This window comes from Grammomys surdaster, unplaced genomic scaffold (assembly GCF_004785775.1).
Source record: "Grammomys surdaster isolate TR1022 unplaced genomic scaffold, NIH_TR_1.0 126612, whole genome shotgun sequence".
Lineage (NCBI taxonomy): Eukaryota > Metazoa > Chordata > Mammalia > Rodentia > Muridae > Grammomys > Grammomys surdaster.
The window spans coordinates 2,767,579-2,784,251 of record NW_021621401.1 but is presented as its reverse complement, the minus strand read 5'-3'; the positions used below and the strand labels follow the sequence as shown (position 1 = coordinate 2,784,251).

At 45.2% G+C, this 16,673-nt stretch overlaps 2 protein-coding genes across 5 annotated transcripts in view; one reads left to right on the top strand and one right to left on the bottom strand.

The window, feature by feature from the left end:
• Nucleotides 1–13,378, bottom strand: part of Cluap1 (clusterin associated protein 1) — a 29,236-nt gene extending 15,858 nt beyond the window's left edge. The window contains exons 1-7 of one of the 2 annotated variants that reach the window (XM_028760934.1): nucleotides 13,236–13,378; nucleotides 11,216–11,327; nucleotides 9,657–9,741; nucleotides 8,425–8,604; nucleotides 5,966–6,061; nucleotides 4,628–4,711; nucleotides 614–747 (exon numbers count right to left, since the gene is read on the bottom strand). In XM_028760934.1, the coding sequence (XP_028616767.1) occupies nucleotides 614–747; nucleotides 4,628–4,711; nucleotides 5,966–6,061; nucleotides 8,425–8,604; nucleotides 9,657–9,741; nucleotides 11,216–11,327; nucleotides 13,236–13,257 (713 nt within the window). In that variant the 5' untranslated portion in view covers nucleotides 13,258–13,378. The remainder of the gene's footprint in view (nucleotides 1–613; nucleotides 748–4,627; nucleotides 4,712–5,965; nucleotides 6,062–8,424; nucleotides 8,605–9,656; nucleotides 9,742–11,215; nucleotides 11,328–13,235) is intronic. The other variant, XM_028760935.1, reaches the window with a different exon arrangement.
• Nucleotides 13,379–13,740: 362 nt separating this feature from the next.
• On the top strand, nucleotides 13,741–16,673 carry CUNH16orf90 (chromosome unknown C16orf90 homolog). Of its 3 annotated transcripts, none has more exons than XM_028760933.1 (4): nucleotides 13,741–13,955; nucleotides 14,289–14,426; nucleotides 15,242–15,595; nucleotides 16,160–16,673. In XM_028760933.1, exons 2-4 carry the CDS (start codon nucleotides 14,408–14,410, stop codon nucleotides 16,315–16,317), a joined length of 531 nt encoding a protein of 176 aa, XP_028616766.1. In that variant the 5' UTR covers nucleotides 13,741–13,955; nucleotides 14,289–14,407; the 3' UTR covers nucleotides 16,318–16,673. The 3 variants fall into 3 exon arrangements, with proteins under 3 accessions (XP_028616766.1, XP_028616765.1, XP_028616764.1); XM_028760932.1 differs by having other exon boundaries at nucleotides 14,286–14,426; XM_028760931.1 differs by having other exon boundaries at nucleotides 14,269–14,426.

The following is a 16,673-nucleotide window of genomic DNA, read 5'->3' as shown; positions in this document are numbered from 1 at the left end:
AAGAAACACCAAAAAATATTGAGCCCAAGGAAGGAAGGAAGGAAGGAAGAAAGGAAGGAAGGAAGGAAGGAAGGAAGGAAGGAAGGAAGGCATAAACCAAGTAAAAAGAAGAGCACAAAGAGAAACCTGAGGAATACACAGAAGGTTCCATTGACACAGGCAATGCTCCGGCCACTGACACACTGCTCAGTGGAACTGTTCCTCCACTGAGCCAAAGTCATAAGGAAAATGAATTGCTGACAGGTGAGGAATTATCAAAGTGAAAAGTATAAAATCTACTCAACTCAGAAGCTGGCAGCATGTTCTGCTTCAGTCTAATGTGTGGTAAGATTTCAGAAGGCCACGTTTGGTGTAACTCCCTTCATCCAGATTTACTTTCTCATGTTATGAGAAACCACAAAACTTAAAGAGGGCTCTAGAGTCCAGCCATGTTGCAGACATCGTAAAAGTAGTACAGAGAGAGAGCACAGTAGTCTGCTTTTAGGACAAGCAGCAAGGAAACTGTGGCATGGGGTCTCTGTATGTGAGGCTGCTTTTTGATGGCTAAACAGCTCATGCCACGTCCTGTCCTCCAACCTAATGTCCACGTACACAGACACTCTAGTGACTCTACCTGACACTCTGCAGGGTCTGTAATCGCTTCCGATTTCTTTCCAGTTCTAATTTTCTCTTTTCAATTTTGGCTTCTAAATTCGCTTCATCAGAGGCCACATTATTGAGCAGGTCTTTCGTCTTCTGAACCTGTGCCTACAGTGAGTAGGAAATAGTGAGATATGGAGCCAGGGAGGGCTGTCACCTGGTTCTGAGCACAGAGCTCCTTAATACTTTGCACAAAGCAACATCACACAAACCACACAAGAAAGCAAACCAACAAAAGCCCACCCCTCCCCCACTGTAACTTATTAATTTCCGGTGACAGGAATGAAAGGAGGATATGTGGACCGGAGAGTACCTTTCTTGTCATGCAAAGTGGGTGTTTCTGTCTATGGAAGCAAACAAAAGTGGAGAGAAGAATGTCCTAGTAAAGACAGAGAGGCCATAGGATCTGTGTCCAGCCTCCTTGGTTAGGATTGGGCATTGGTCAATCACTTTGCACTGTCAGCTTTCACTTGGGCTGCTCCCTAGTTACAAAATATCAACTTAGGGAGTGGACACACACACATACACACACACACACACACACACACACACGCAGACATAGACACACCCACATATGCACAGACACACACAAACACACAAAGATATGCATACACACATACACAGAGAGACAAAGACACACACACAGATACACACACAGTCACAGAAACTCAGACATAGACACATTCACAGACACACACACAGATACAGATACATATACACACAAGACAGATATACATACACAAGACAGACAGACAGACGGACGGACACACACACACACATACACATACAGAGTTGGCTCAGGAGGGGACCAAAAACAAAACCTTCATGAATTAGCCTCAGCTCTGACCCTCTGTCTGCTTTGACGGACAAAGATTCCTTTTCCTTCAATGGTAAAGCTCAACTAAAAACTAAAATAAATGGAGAAACTGCTTTATTGGTAAAGTCAATGCAGAAATGGATCCCACAGCAGCAAGTAGCCATTCTGGTGAGATGCAGCTTTATAACAAGGTCTAGGCACAATGGGACAGAAGCTCGGGGCTTTTGGCACTACAGGGTAGTACTGGCTATATCCACAGACATTCCTATCTTTCTAAGAGCACATTTGCTTGAAGTGGGCAGGGTAAGAGTAAATGTGCTGGCTTCACGTTCACACTATGAGAAGCTAGCTGTTGGGAGCCTCGTGGTTCAGAGCACCAAATGAGCTACATCAGAGTCGGGAGCACAACCTGGGTGTGTGTGAACCTCCTCCCCATGTGTGACTATTTAACCCTGCATGAAGTTCTTGATGATAAGGTAGGATTCCCCTCTGGTACTCTGCATGTATGTTAATATACCATAAAGATTTTTCTGGCTGTTTACCTGCAGGTCTCTGCAAAGCCAAGGGATCCACAAAGCAACGACTTTGGAAGAGTAGACACTTGCCAAGATTCTCAGAGACAGAGCTTCTTTTGAAACTACAATTATTGTCAGTGAATTTATGGCCTCATTGTGTGTGTGTGTGTGTGTGTGTGTGTGTGTGTGTGTGTAAGTAAAACCCAATAATTTCTGTGGAATTCATGTGTGTGTATCTAGGATCAATCTCTAAGCTTTACACATGCCAGACAAGTAACTCTATCACTGAGCTGTAAGTCCAGCTCAGCACACTACTTTTTTGATTCTTCCTTTAGAAATCACTAAAAGTCAGGCATGGTGGTGCTTGCATTTAATCTTAGCACTCAGAAGGCAAGGGTAGGCAGATCTCTTGAGTTTGAGACTAAGTTGTTCTATATAATGAGTTCCAGGCCAGCTAGAGCTACAGAGTAAGCTCTATCTTTAAAAGAAAACAACAACAAAAGAATCCCAAGTGGCAAGGGCAAACACACATAAAAATCTTTAAAATATATATATATATATATATTCATTTATTGCAAATGCATTAAAAATTCCAATACAAGTGTAAATTCATTCTAACAGGAAAGTGGTAGCTCCTTATTCAACAACTCTTTTTTTTAGATTAAAAAAAATGATGTACATTGTATTCATATAAGTTTATGCACATGTGTGCAGTGCCCACAAAGGCCAGAAGAGATCCCCTGGAATTGGAATTTCAGAAGGTTGTGACCTAGCTAATGGGTGTTGGGAACCAAACAGGTCTCTGGAAGAGCAGTATGTGCTAATTATGAAGCTATCTCTCCAGTACCCTTAACCAATAACCCTTGCTGACAATGAATATTTTCTGATTAAGTCACACTATAGCTTAGGGAATTTATCTGACCTTAAAATCTTTTCCATATTCCTCAAGTAATAAAGATCAATGTATAAACAAGAATTTCCAGCATCTGGGGATAACTGGCCTGTACTCTGCAATCCATCTATGAGCCCGTGCTATCAGTTTGCTTTTGCTTTCAGAATTATGAAACATCGGAGGAAGCGCTCACAGGAGCTGCCCACCAAGGAACTAACTGTGTCATTTCAGGAGGACCAGCTTTTAACATTCAGTGCTCAAAGTGTATTTGGCCGTGTTCATTGATTCAGTTAGAATATTGGTATGTATAAAATATGGCTATTTACAGATTTTTAAATCTAGAAGCCATCCTACATTTACAGAACAGATAGAATAAAATACAAAGCACTTGCCCTAAACTAGGTGAGCAGAGACTGCTGTGAAGTCTAGTTGCCTTTGTCCTTTTGTGTTCCCCGTTACACAGGAAACAGGAAACTTACAACCAGGCAGGAGCACAGTACGTGGTCACTGTCATGTACTCTCAGGGTCATTGCTGTCTCCCTGTGTGTCCTAGGGACATTTCTGTAGCGGGCAAGAGCAGCGGGCAGTGCTGGCGTGATTCCGGGTATTCTTCAGTCTGGAAGGCTTTCCCGCTCTCCTTGCACTGCATGGCCTCACTCTGCTAAGTGTCAGCTAATTGATAGGATGCTTCAGTTTGTCAGTTGATTCAGATTATGCATCTCTGGCAGGAATACCACAGAGAGACTTCACCCTGTAAGCTGCCATAATCTCAAGTTATCTAATGATGACACCTTACTTCCTCCCTCAGTTGAGGGCTGATGCTAGAACTCCACCTGCTCTCTTGCTGTTTGTAATAAGTATTGCATTGGTAGTGTTCTTGATGCATTTTTTTTTTAATTTGAGAATGGATTGTTTCCTACTTCATTGATCTATACTATAAAATCAACTATTGTAATTCATCTATTTGATGTGTCAACAGTTCCTGGTTTGTTCAGGGAAGCCCATCAAGTTGGCACCATGTCTCCCCTACAGACTCCTGGTAACCTTTGAACACCTTTGCTCCTCCTAGTACACTAAGAGGCTGCATTCCTCCTAACCAGCTCTGGAATGAGCCATTTGTCCTGGGCGCCCTGCTCCCATTAGTACAAAGTAGCATTTAAAAGCCAAGATCCAGGTGCTTGCTATACTCAGAGCTTAAGAAAGCACGATGGAGCTGTGAACATGTGGACACACATGAATAAACGATGCATCTACATGTGTGCATCGCTAACAAAACTCAGCTGACAGTGGGGGAGTGGGAAAAAATGGTGATCTTTCTACCTATTACAGGGCAGCTTAGAGTTAAGGGTTGGGGTGTAGCCCAGTGGTAAAGTACTTGTCTAGCATATACAAGGTCTTTAGTTCTAAACCCTTCTCTATACAGAGACAAAAAGAAAGCCTGGAATTGTTTAAGTGCCCAGCAGTGAGGAATTGGCTAAACAAAATAGGATAATATTCACCAAAATATCAAAATAAGAATGGCTACATTACTTTAAAACTGGTGAATTTTTTTTTTTGGGTGGGGGGGAGAGTGGGAAGAGCTTGTTTTCAAAGACTATCTCTGTGTAGCCCTGGCTGTCCTGGAACTCATTCTGTAGACCATGCTGGCCTCGAACTCAGAAATCCGCCTGCCTCTGCCTCCCTAGTGCAGGGATTAAAGGTGTGTGCCGCCACCACCCAGAGTCCCAGGTGTTAAGAACAACGAATAAAGCAATGCACTCTTACCAAAATGTCCTTGATGGCGATCCTCATCACCTTCTCAGTCTCATTTATCTCTAGGGGTCTAGCAATGGCTTCTGTTCTCAGTTCCTAGGAGAAATGCAAGCACTTAGACATTTTGAGACGAAGATTTTAGTTTGGTTTTTTTTTTTTTTTTTTTTGTTTTTTCGAGACAGGGTTTCTCTGTGTAGCCCTGGCTGTCCTGGAACTCACTCTGTAGACCAGGCTAGCCTCAAACTCTCAGAAATCCACCTGCCTCTGCCTCCCAAGTGCTGGGATTAAAGGTGTGCGCCACCACCGCCCGGCTAGATTTTAGTTTTTAATTTCTATTAGTTGCCATTTTTTTTCCTTAAGAGTCTGGTTGTTTCCTGAGATGTGCTTGAACTTTAAGCCATCCCCATCCTCATACTCCCAAACTGCTGGGATGTTCACCTTCATGCCCAGTGATACCCCCTCAAGGAATGTGATATATATGTCACACTGGATCTCCAAAGTTTAACTCAGTGGTAGACTGCACTTAACAGCAAGTCATAACAACATCTTCCTCCAACTACCTGGAAGTGCTACCCAAGATCACTAGTCACAAACATTTATGTTATAATCATCTGGGGAAACTTTGAAAGTCCTAACGCCTAGACCATATTCCATATCAATGACATGAACATGACAGCTGGTTTAATAAAGATATCTGGGTAAGTCTGGGGGCAGTGAGTCCTGGGAGCCATGAACTGAGAGGTGCACTACTGAGGGCAATGCAGAGAAGAGGCCGGGGAGAACGTCTCAGCCTCAGGCCACACCCTGAACTAGAAGTTAATGATACTAACCATCTCAACATAAAGTACCACCCCTAACCAAGAAGCCGTTTGCAATCGATAGCTGCTAGAGAGAGGAATCAGTCTTCCTCAGTGGAGCGACACCTAGTGCACTAACCACACTCGAGGTCTTCCTCAGACACCTAGTGCATTCACCATGCTTGAGGCAGGCTCATACTTATGAGGCTGGCCAACACTAAATGGACTCCATGGGTTTTCCTTTTGATTGTCTTTGGTTTTTTAGAAAGAAAAAAACCATAGAGTTGGGTATGTAAGGGAGGGAGGATCTGGGAGAAGTTGGAGGAGGGGAAAGAATATGATTAAAATATATTGTATGAAAAGTATTTTTAATTAAAAATGACTAACACCAGTGGGCAGTGTCCACTAGAATCAGAAAAGGATTCACGCCCTCTTCCCACACATTAGCCAATTTCCCACACATTAGCCCACTCAATCAGGAAGAGCTGAGTATAAGTTGGAAGAAGTACAGGGTAAGAAGACAGACTTCATTCCTAAACTGATCACTACTTACCCTCAGCTCAACCTCTTTGCCCAGCAAGTCATACAGAGAAGCTCCTTTGGCAGTGATTTCAGAAGCAAGTTGTCTGGCTGCTTTCAAATCTGCAATCTGGACAGAAAATTGTACAAACAGAACCCTCATTTTTCAACAGGCATTCAGCAGCCACCCTGCTAGCCTCCAGGCAGGCATGTAACTACGGAGCACATGTCTGCTAACCTCCAGGCAGGCGTGTAACTACAGAGCACATGTCTGTTAGCCTCCAGGCAGGAGTGTAACTACAGAGCACATGTCTGCTAGCCTCCGGCAGGCGTGTAACTACAGAGCACCTGCCTCAGCAGCCCTTCTTACTGCTGTAGGACAGAGCTCCTGGACACTAACTCAGGAAACACTGACAACATTCAAATGAGACCAAATCCAGGACCCCTGCTCTCTCAGAAATCCAACTGTACCATCAAACTGAGCTCACAACTAAAGGTATGAGCAACAGAAAGCTGACACGCTTCCATCTGGACTAGGTCTCTACTAGCGGAGCCCACGGGGCAGCCTGAGGGATGTGCATCCGCAGAGCTACTTTGAAGCTCAGGAGAGACCGACTCCACTAAGCACTTCGGCTCTCCTGGGCGCCGCAGGGCTGATGCCGACAGCTCTGATGATGACTCAGACTTCCTCAGGTGTGCCTATCCCGTTCTTCCTTCGATATGAAATCCCTAAGAAGCCCAGACACAGACACAGGCATCCTCGCTCCCTTTCCTCGTGAAGAGACACTGACTTTCTCTCTTGACTTTCAACATACCAGCAACAACTCACTATCTCTCCTCCCTCCTTCCCTTCTTCCTTCCCTCCATCCCTCTGTCCCCCCTCTCTATCCATTCTGTGACCCTGTTACAGTTCTAGCTTCTCCTCTAAAGGCCCAGGGTACCACTTTCCAGTTCTACATGCTTTGCCTGCCTTTCCCATGGTTTTAATCCCCTGCATGTTGATGCCTTCTAACTTTCAGCTTTAGCATCCCATACAAACTCTTCCTAGACATCTCCACTTGGACATCCAAAAACTTAATGTCTGCAGTGAAACTCAGGACAAATATTTCACTAGCTACAGTGGCTATTTTTATCTTTAGATTACTTAAAAATTAAATATTAGATCCCACTTCCTTGATTGTGCTAGCCACTTTAGCCAGTGGCTTCTGAAGAATAAGACCTGATGCAGCCCTTGCACACCACTAACCAAGTCTGCAACACAACCTGAGGGTCTCGTGTGGTCTCACCCTCCTCTACTCACACCCACCTCCACACAATCTATCATCAAAGCACAACTGAGTCTGGGCTGCTGAGACACCTCACATGGTAAAAGGTGCCAGCCATCAAGCCTCATGATGGGGACCTACATGATGGAAGGAGACAAACAATTCCCACAATGGCCTCTGACCTGCTTGCCCACTGTGACACTGTGTGCCTATACACATAACTTTTAACTACGTCTGAACCTCAATTGTGACCTCTGGCTCCTGGTATGTGCCTCTCAGGCAAGCATGAAAACCACAATGCTTTCTCTGGGGCCTCAGAGAAAAGAGTTGCCCTGGCGCCTGATTAATGTGTTTCTTATCTGGGATTTTTTTCATTTCTCAGTTCCACATCTGAGCCTTGGGCTGAGAACCTTTCCAGTTGCTTCTGCAGTGAACTTTTTATGGCGATATATGAGAAGGCCCTGACGATACCTGTCCCCCCACCCTAACACAGAGACCCGGTAACTCTTCTCTCTTCTGTGGGTTTGTTTTTTTTTGTTTTTGTTTTTTTTTTTTTTTTTCGAGACAGGGTTTCTCTGTGTAGCCTGGCTGTCCTGGAACTCTGTAGACCAGGCTGGCCTCGAACTTAGAGATCCACCTGCCTCTGCCTCCCAAGTGCTGGGATTAAAGGCGTGCGCCACCACTGCCAGGCACTGTTTGGTTTTTCAACACAGGGTTTCTCTGTGTGGCCCTGGCTGTCCTGGAACTCACTCTGCTGAAAGCTCCATTTTCTACCCTAGAGTAAAAGTCAAACGCTTTTCTGAGGCCAGAGGGTTTGCTGTATTACCCTCTAGCTTCCACCAGAGGGCTTCCTCTACTGTTCTCAAAGGAACAAAACACACAATGGGGGATTAGTCCCCACTCTCACTTTCATGGCCTGATGGCCTGTCCCTTCCCTCTCACTTCTGCTAAGAAGTCATGTATACCTGAATCCCCTGATGGCCCTGCTTATGATAACAGCCCTGACCCTCAGTGCACTGCATTCCCACAATGCTCTGCTGGTCTCCAGGACACTGACTGGACCAGATCTTCCACACCTCTGTCACTGTTGTTCACATTCTGATTCCTCCAACTAAGCAACCTGTATCCTCAGTGCCAGCCAGGTAGGATGGAGTGCTGTGGGTTAGACATCCTCTACTGCCATGGGTGAGACACAGACATCTGCTGCCACAGATTTCGTCATCCTTACCTTGGAGCCCAGATCAAACTTGAATTTGCTGATGTCCTCCTCTCCTACATCGGAGCCCTCCATCCCTTTGGTCTTCATGGCAGTGTAAAGAACGGACGTGATCTTCAGCAGCTCTTTCACTGCGTACCCGTCGGCCTGATAGAGCTTCTTGGTGTTGAGTTTTATATGTGCCTTTGTGGCCTGTTTTGAGACAAAGTTCTGCTTTGCTTTCTTTCTTCAGATAGAGTCTTACTATGTAACCCAGGCTGGCCTGAAACTCACTATGGAGCTGTTCAGACTATATTCAAACTCTCAATTCTCCTGTCTTATCCTTCTAAGCACTGGAATTACAAGAGTGTACAACCATACCCTGATTCAGGTACAGTCCAGATCTCATGTAGGTAATTTGAGAATGTCTCCACCAGCAACCGTGATACAACTCTTACTGAGCTGTTTTTTGTTTTTTAAAGACAAGATAAAATACATTGTGTCTCATATTGTGATAAAGCGCAACCTGGGAAAAGATCCCAAAGCTATAGATGCATGTATCTTTGACCCAATAATTCCAGTTCTAAGAACTGTTCTAAGCATAGACTCACAAAATGAAAACCAGAGGCTATTCATTACAACATTATTTCAAATAACAAAGGTTGTAAACTACCTAAAAACCTATGTAAATAACATAATTGTGCAATATCTATGTCATCAATATTAACTCAAGTGTATGAGGAAATTCTATATGCATCTGGAAAGTTCTTCAAAATATAGCATTAAGTGAAGATAGCAAGATGCTACACAGGATGTGTGAAAGGAAATATATGCATATTATTTATATATTATTAATATATATTATTATTTGTTTAAATATGTGGAAGCAAACTCTGGGATCCATCTAAAGTGTGGATATTACGATTGTAACTCAGCCCAGGGCACGCATGGCAGAAAGCCATTTTAATCCGTATAAGTTTGTGATCTAAAACTTTTGAAGCATAAGACATATTACTTATCTAAAATTAAACAAATAAAACCATATAAGTAATGAGTCAAAAACTAAATAACTCTGGTGGCACGGTTCCAGAGACTAAACAACACTCTGGTGGCACAGTTCCAGAGACTAAATAACACTCTGGTGACACAGTTTCAGAGAAGCCTGGCAATGCGGTAGTTTTAGAAAATAATTTGAAAACAGTCCCAACCAGGAGTCATCTTTTTCTAGCTTATTTGTCAGTGCCGTAAAATAACTGTGAACTAACCATGAACTGGGCAATTGCCTTAATGAAGAAAACTCGGTCTTGTTCAGTCTCAATGTCAGAAGGGATGTCGGTCTGCGGCTCATACCTATCAGAAAGAGAACAAGCGTGAGCCAGCATGAGGAGTTCAATCCCCAGAACCTGTATAAAGATGGAAGGAGAGAATCAATTCAATATTGTCCTCTGATCTCCACATGTGTGCATATGCACACTCGCAAAGTAACAGAAAAGTGTAAACAAGCCAAGTATGGGATCCAGAGCACAAACTAAATCTAGCTCACGTCTAGCTTTTGTGAAAATAACCAAGACTGTGACTCAAGGCCCAGATAGACACTAGGACCTTCACTTTAAGAAGTGGCAGAGTTGCCGGGCAGTGGTGGCGCACGCCTTTAATCCTTGGGAGGCAGAGGCAGGCGGATTTCTGAGTTTGAGGCTTGCTTGGTCTACAGAGTGAGTTCCAGGACAACCAGGGCTACACAGAGAAAACCCGTCTCAAAAAAAAAAAAAAAAAAAAAAGACAACAACAACAACAACAAAAAATCCAACAAAACAAAACAAAACAAAAAGAAGTGGCAGAGTTGTTGAAATCACTTTGATTTACTAACAATTAGCCAAGGCTCAGAAGACTGAGACTCTTATCCTTGTATTTGTACAGTCTGAAAGATAAGAATAGTTTTTACATTTTAAAAGCAAAGCAAAGGGGCCGGAGAGGCAGCTCAGTGGTTTAAGAGCATAGATTGTTCTCCCAGAGGACCTGTGTTCAGTTCCTCACATCAATGTCAGATGGCTCCTGACATTGCAGTTAACTGCCTGTAACTGCAGAATATGCAACAGACATCTCATGTAGTCTGAATTTTAAGTGTAACAACTCATACAATATTTACTATCTGGGTCTTAACACAAAAGGTTGCCAATCCTAATATAAGACTTTTAACACAATGAAAAAAAGCTACATTATGTCTTGTTTTTGATTTATAGTTTACTTTTGATTATGTGTATGTGTGTAAGGATGTGCGCATGACTACCAGTGCCCAACGAGGTTGGAGGGCTAAGGTCCTTCTGGAGCTGGAGTTATGTACAGTTATGACTCGTCCAACATCAATGCTTGGAATCAACTCAGGTCCTCTGCAAGAGCAGTCCAGGCTCATAATCTCTGAACCAGCTCTCCAGCCATATTTATAATATTTCTAATACAGTATACCCTGAGTGTGCAAGCAGGTCCCTGATGCTGAAGTAGAGGCTGTACCAGCACCCTAATGAGGACAGTCACCTACTCCATGTTCTTTAAATTCTCGTGATTTCTTTCATTTCTTAAATATTTGAGATAAGGGTTCTCACTATGTAGCCCTGGCTGGCCTGGAACTTGATATGTAGGCAAGGCTGACCCTAAACTAAGAGACATCTACTTGCACCATCATGCCTGGGAGCTCCTTACAGGTTACAGCTAAATCCATCCTATTGTAGCCTGCACTGTAGCCTGCCTTCGCACGGCAACAAGTTCCAGCTAGCTACTGAGTGAAGCCAACTATCCATACTGAGGTGTGAATAAAGTGCATTCTAACCTTTTCACAAGCCACAGAAGTACTTCAGAGACAAGCCCAAAGTTGGGTGTGCGGAAATTCTCCATAGAAATATGGCGCGGGTACCCCAAGGCTCTCATCATCTCTGTGAAATCTGTCCAATATAAAACACAGTTCAGTCAGCCCTTACCAAATAGCACCTCCTTTTGGAAAGTAATTAATCTTAATGCTTTCCCTTCTTAATTGGGTCATCTCAACTCCAGGTGCTGAATTCATCAATTCTAGAATGGAAAAGGAAAGGGGAGATACAAAACAATATCTAATTCATCACCTGAAAAACACCCCAAGTTCAGTGGGAGTAGATTTTTTTCAGAGAAACGAGGCTTAGGTATTAGCAAGATCAACTACTTCATATTCAAAGAAAATTTAAGAGAATGGTTGAACTATATGCAGTATTTAGATTTATTGTAAAAAAAAAAGATTAGTAAACAGTAATATTATTAAGTTGGGAGCACCTAAAAAAAGCCACACTGCTTGAAAGAAAGGAGAAAACAAAAACAAAGAAAGCGAGACTTAGAGATGAACATGACCAAGCCTGGCGTTGTGGTGCACACCTTTAATCCCGGCTCTCAGTAGGCAGAGGCAGCAGAACTCTGTGAGCTTGATGCTAAGCTGGTCTACAAAACAAGTTCCAGGTTATCTAGGGCTGTTGTTCAAGACAGGAGAAAACCTTGTCTTGGAAAACAAATAAACAAAACAACCAACAATCTCTGAGTTTTTACAATACGCTGAGATCTTAAACATGTTTCCTGGTTATGTAACGTCTACTCATACTTACTGAAGACAGGTATTCAAAATGTACTATTGACCATTCCAAATAATCTACCTGGGCAACAAAGCAGGGCAGGCAGATTGTGCTAGATCATGGAAGAGAGAGATGATACAAAAACAGCCTTCCCTTATTTCTTTCCCTTACATCCCTATGAAAGGAGTCAGGCTTTGTCTAAACACTTCCTTCAGCTAAGTAGTAGCTGTCAAGTTCTCCACTGTTAAATGGGGACAGTCTCAGAGATTACACAACTATACAGCGTTTATTTAAGGTAAATATTCTGAAATACTCTTTTTAAATACTCTTTCCAGTACAATGGTCGCTATTTAATGAGCCCAGTAAAGGGCTGGCCTCATCAAAAACTATGTGGGACAGCCATAATTACACTGTTTCAAATACCCTCAAGTCCCAGCCGACATGACCGGAGTAGCTGCTACTCTTCTGTAAGTGAAGCAAGATTTTTGGGTCACACAGTCCCGTCAGTCTTTCTAGCTGTGTGAACCAGGGTTAGCTATACTACTTAACTTACAATTAAAACTAGGAACAACAAGAGTGAAATAGAACAGCCTGCCACAAAAAGGTTGCTTCCCCCAAAGAGTAGCAACGAGTAAGAGTATTCCACTTCCCCACTCTCTGGCAAAGTTCTCTGCTCAGTATTTGGTGTTCAGGCAATCTGGATTCAAACTATAAAGTCACTCACTCTATCCATCACTTGTCCAAATTACTTTGACCTCTTGCTGCCTGTTTCATCTCTATATCAGGGCACAAGAACTACCTAGGAGTAAACAAAATATTGCCCACATAGAGCATGTGACAGACTAATACACAAACAAAACAACAAACCCTCAAAAATGAACAAAAAAAAAACCAAGCAGCAATAGCCATTCATCCAGTCACTTCCTTGGTTTTATTGGTTCTACAAACTCTAATACAGAAAAAGTTTCCATTTCCCCATGACCTTTCTAATGCGGCTGCGAATGTGGCTGTGATAACCAGAGATAAAATGAGGTAAAATTAAACATTCAGTTCTTCAGCCGCTCGAGACACATTCCCAGTGTTCTAGCTACACGTGGTCAGTGACGGCCAGAACTTTCCAAAGGTGCTGTAAAGTTCTGTCAGCCCCTGGCTGGCCTGGGGACCACCGGCCTGCCTGGACCTACGGTTCTAGTAGGGGTCTGGCAGGGAAGCCTCGAGTCCCTGGGAAGCCCACGGGAAAGCCGGGTGCAGCCTTACTGCGGAGGTCGCGGAAAGACATGGCGCTCTGGTCCCCAAGAGTCCACTGAGGCGCCGCTGCTCGTCTCTTTAGAGTTCGCAGGCCCAGCGCTCTCCGGTCTCTATAGCAACACTCAGAGGACTTGGACAGCGTGCGGTCCAGGCCAAACAAGACAGGAAGCGAAGAGGTGTGGTGCGCGCAAGCGCACAATACAGACCAGCAGGTGGCGCTGTGCATCTTGAGAGCTGCGCAGAGTCCTAGCCATTCATTGAGCGCTTTTGGCTCCGGTCCCTTTGTACCTCTCATTGCCTCACTAATATATAGAGAGGACTATCGCCTTTTGTGACTGAGTCTCCTTTGTATTTATAAAAGCGTAGCTAAACCCCGCAGTCGTAGCTGTATAAAGTATCCACAGAATGACAGGAACGAAGATACCCTACCCTGGGCAGAATTCGAGAACTGTACCCGGAAGGATTTCGTGCACGCACAGCTGGTCAGTATTCACGACAAGCCGGAAGTTGGCGCCCAGGCTCGCGCGCCAGAAGTTGCCCTGGAAACTGTGGTTAATTCTGAGCGGGGAGAGGTAGTGTTGGCGTTTCACGCCTCGGTGCCAGGTTCAGCTCAGGCTCTGCAGAGAACCCTCCTTGGTGATTGCTACGAGTCGAGGACAACTGCGACAAAGAACGGCTGGGGAGAGATGAGCTGAGCCAAGAAGGGTGGGCGAAGAGGAAGGAAAATGGGTAGGCGCAGGATGTCACGGTGCCCTTGGCTAAGACATTGTGGTACAGACCAAGAGTAGATAGATACTTAAGTACTTAAAGTATGTGAAGTAGGGCCACACATCTGTCTAACATGGGGGACAATGCTTTTGAATAGTCTTTGCAACAAATGCTTTTGAACCAATGAGCAGTCCAAAGCAAAGAAATGAAACTCCATTAGTATCTATGTACAAAAACAATGGTTCATAAACCTAGATGTAAAAACTAGAACTAAATTTTATATAATGAAACATAAAAAGTTTGTGACGAAGTTAAGATTCTAAAGTACCTGTAGTTTTACGTTTCTACCAGCAGAACAGTTGTTCCAGTTTGTCCACATGCACAGGAAAAAAAAATCAGCATTATCTACATATTGCTTAACCTATGAGAAAATGGATAATTAGACAAGTGTCTCCCGGAACCATCTTCTCAGCATGATTCACGTCTCTGCAGGTTTGTTTGTCAAACTCATTCTTCCAACCACAGATGAGGACACCAAAGCCTCTAAAAGGTCGTCCTAGAGAATGACTTTCCAGCATACCAAAGCCAAATTTGTTTTATGTGAGGATCAGTGAATTTACCCTAGGTTTCTGGTCCCTTTCCTTGCCCTCCTCCCTCTTTGCCCCTGACCTGATACCATCCTTTCCCAAACTAGGGGGTCCAGAAAGACTAGAGTCTTTACTGTGACATCATAAGGACCAGTTGCCATGGGAGACCTGCAGACCCAGCCCCTAGGCAGGGGAGAGCAGGTCCTGCTGCACAGAAGGCCTGGCCACTCCTCCCCCACCATACTGGCCCTCCATGGAAGCCTTGGTCTGTGCATTCTCTGAGCTTCGAATAAGAGAAGGTGCCTGGCTGCAGGGAGGAGCAGCAGCAGAGATGCCACACTGTCCCAACCTGGGCCCAGAGCTACTGGGGAGATCCCAGGGACGTGCACGCTTGGGAAGGGAGTAACTCCTGATCTCGGCTATATGACTGGGCCAGTCATGTCCTCTTGTGGCCACTGTGCTTACACTGGTGCCAGCATACTCTTTCTGGAGTAGAGAGCACAGAAAGGGTTTGAAGTGCTCAATAGGATCACAGTGCCAAAGTCCTGGGCTGCTTGGGTCCCTCTGTTAAGGGAGCAAAGAGAAGTAATGAGAACAGACAGGAACTGAGGCTGGATAGCCTGAGGGGTGGAGGCTATCATATGAGTTGGTACTTGTATTTTCTCCAGAAGCTGGGCCCACTGGCCATCACCCTCCTGGTTCTCTCTTTCTCTCTTGCAGATGCAGTGAGCTGGGCCCCAGGACGCCCCAGCCACCCTGACACAGCACCCAACATCTATGAGGGAGGGTTGGGGGCCCAGCAGCAGCAGGGCCCCAGTGCCCAGGGAAGCAAGCCCAAGAACTTCCGATTGCGACACCTCCGGAGCCTGGCTCTCTACCTGCCAGGCCACATGCAGCCTGCTGGTCAATGTGGAAGCCACTGGCTAGGCCGGCTCATGGCTGGGGGCAGCCTGACACAGCCTGAAGGCTCACCCTGGCCCCTGGACCTGCCACAGGGGACCCTGGGTCCAGGTAATGGCCACTGCTCGGCCCTTCTGGAAGCCCACCTGCCCAGGGACAGCCTGGGAAATACAGGTGAGCTCTGTTAAGGCAGGACTGGAGACATGAAAGAAAGACTGAAGGGAACTCAAATGGGTCTTTTTCATTTCCTAGCCTTCTGCCAAGAACTAGGAAAGGACGCAGTGGCCAGGACACACTAAAATAATGTCATGCTCCAGGGGCCAAGATCTTGTTTAATTTTTTTTTTAATCCGTGTGCCCCACTATTGATTTAGAACATTGGTGTACACAATAAGTCCTCTGAAATCTCAGGGATAGTAATATACAACTGGACCACAGCAAAAGCCTGCTGGGATGTGTAAGGCAGGGAGACGACCTGGGACTAGGAGTTTTGGGTTCCTATCCTCACTCTGTATTTGATGGACCTTGGACAACTTTGCCTCAGTTCCTTCATTTTACAAATGAAGGATTCATGACATTTCAGTTTGACCCACTGACATCCCTTCCTCACCCTCACTAGTTCTTTCAAGGAAGTAGCGCCAGGCCCTTCAATTGTCTTGAAGGTTATAAGGGCCGAGGTCCCCAAGGCAGTGTTTTAGATTGGGCCCCTCTGAGTGACTTCTCTTTCCTTTTTCCTCAGCTTCCAGTTCCAGCATGGACCCAGCCAAGGGTGTCCCCTCCCAGTCTGGTCCCCCCGAGGGCTTGGGACTCAGGCCCAAGAGGTCCTGGAGAGCCTTGGAGGAGACCATGTGTCCCTTGTGCAAGAGAACCCGCTCTGGGGCCTTGGAGAGGACATAGGAGCCAAAGTGCCAGGGCTGGGGAACAGTAGGGGAAGGATGGCCGAGAAGGAGGAGGAGGCCAGGGTTACTGAGGAAGGGTTCAGTCCCAGCCGCAGCCCTCCACACTGAGATGGCCCCCAGAGTTGCCCAGCACCAGACCTGGGCTAGTCTGGGGAGAGCATGAGGAGGGAGGGAGGGAGGGAGGAAGAAGATCCATGAGAGGGACAGAAGAAATGGAAGCATGCCCATGCCCTTGCAGCCTGCCCAAACTCCGGTCAGCCACTTGTACCTGGGAGGTCAGGCCGAGCAGAGAATCGGGTTCCTGAGAGGCCAGAGAGTCCTCAGGTCTAATCTCAGTAAAAGCCAAGGCCTGCA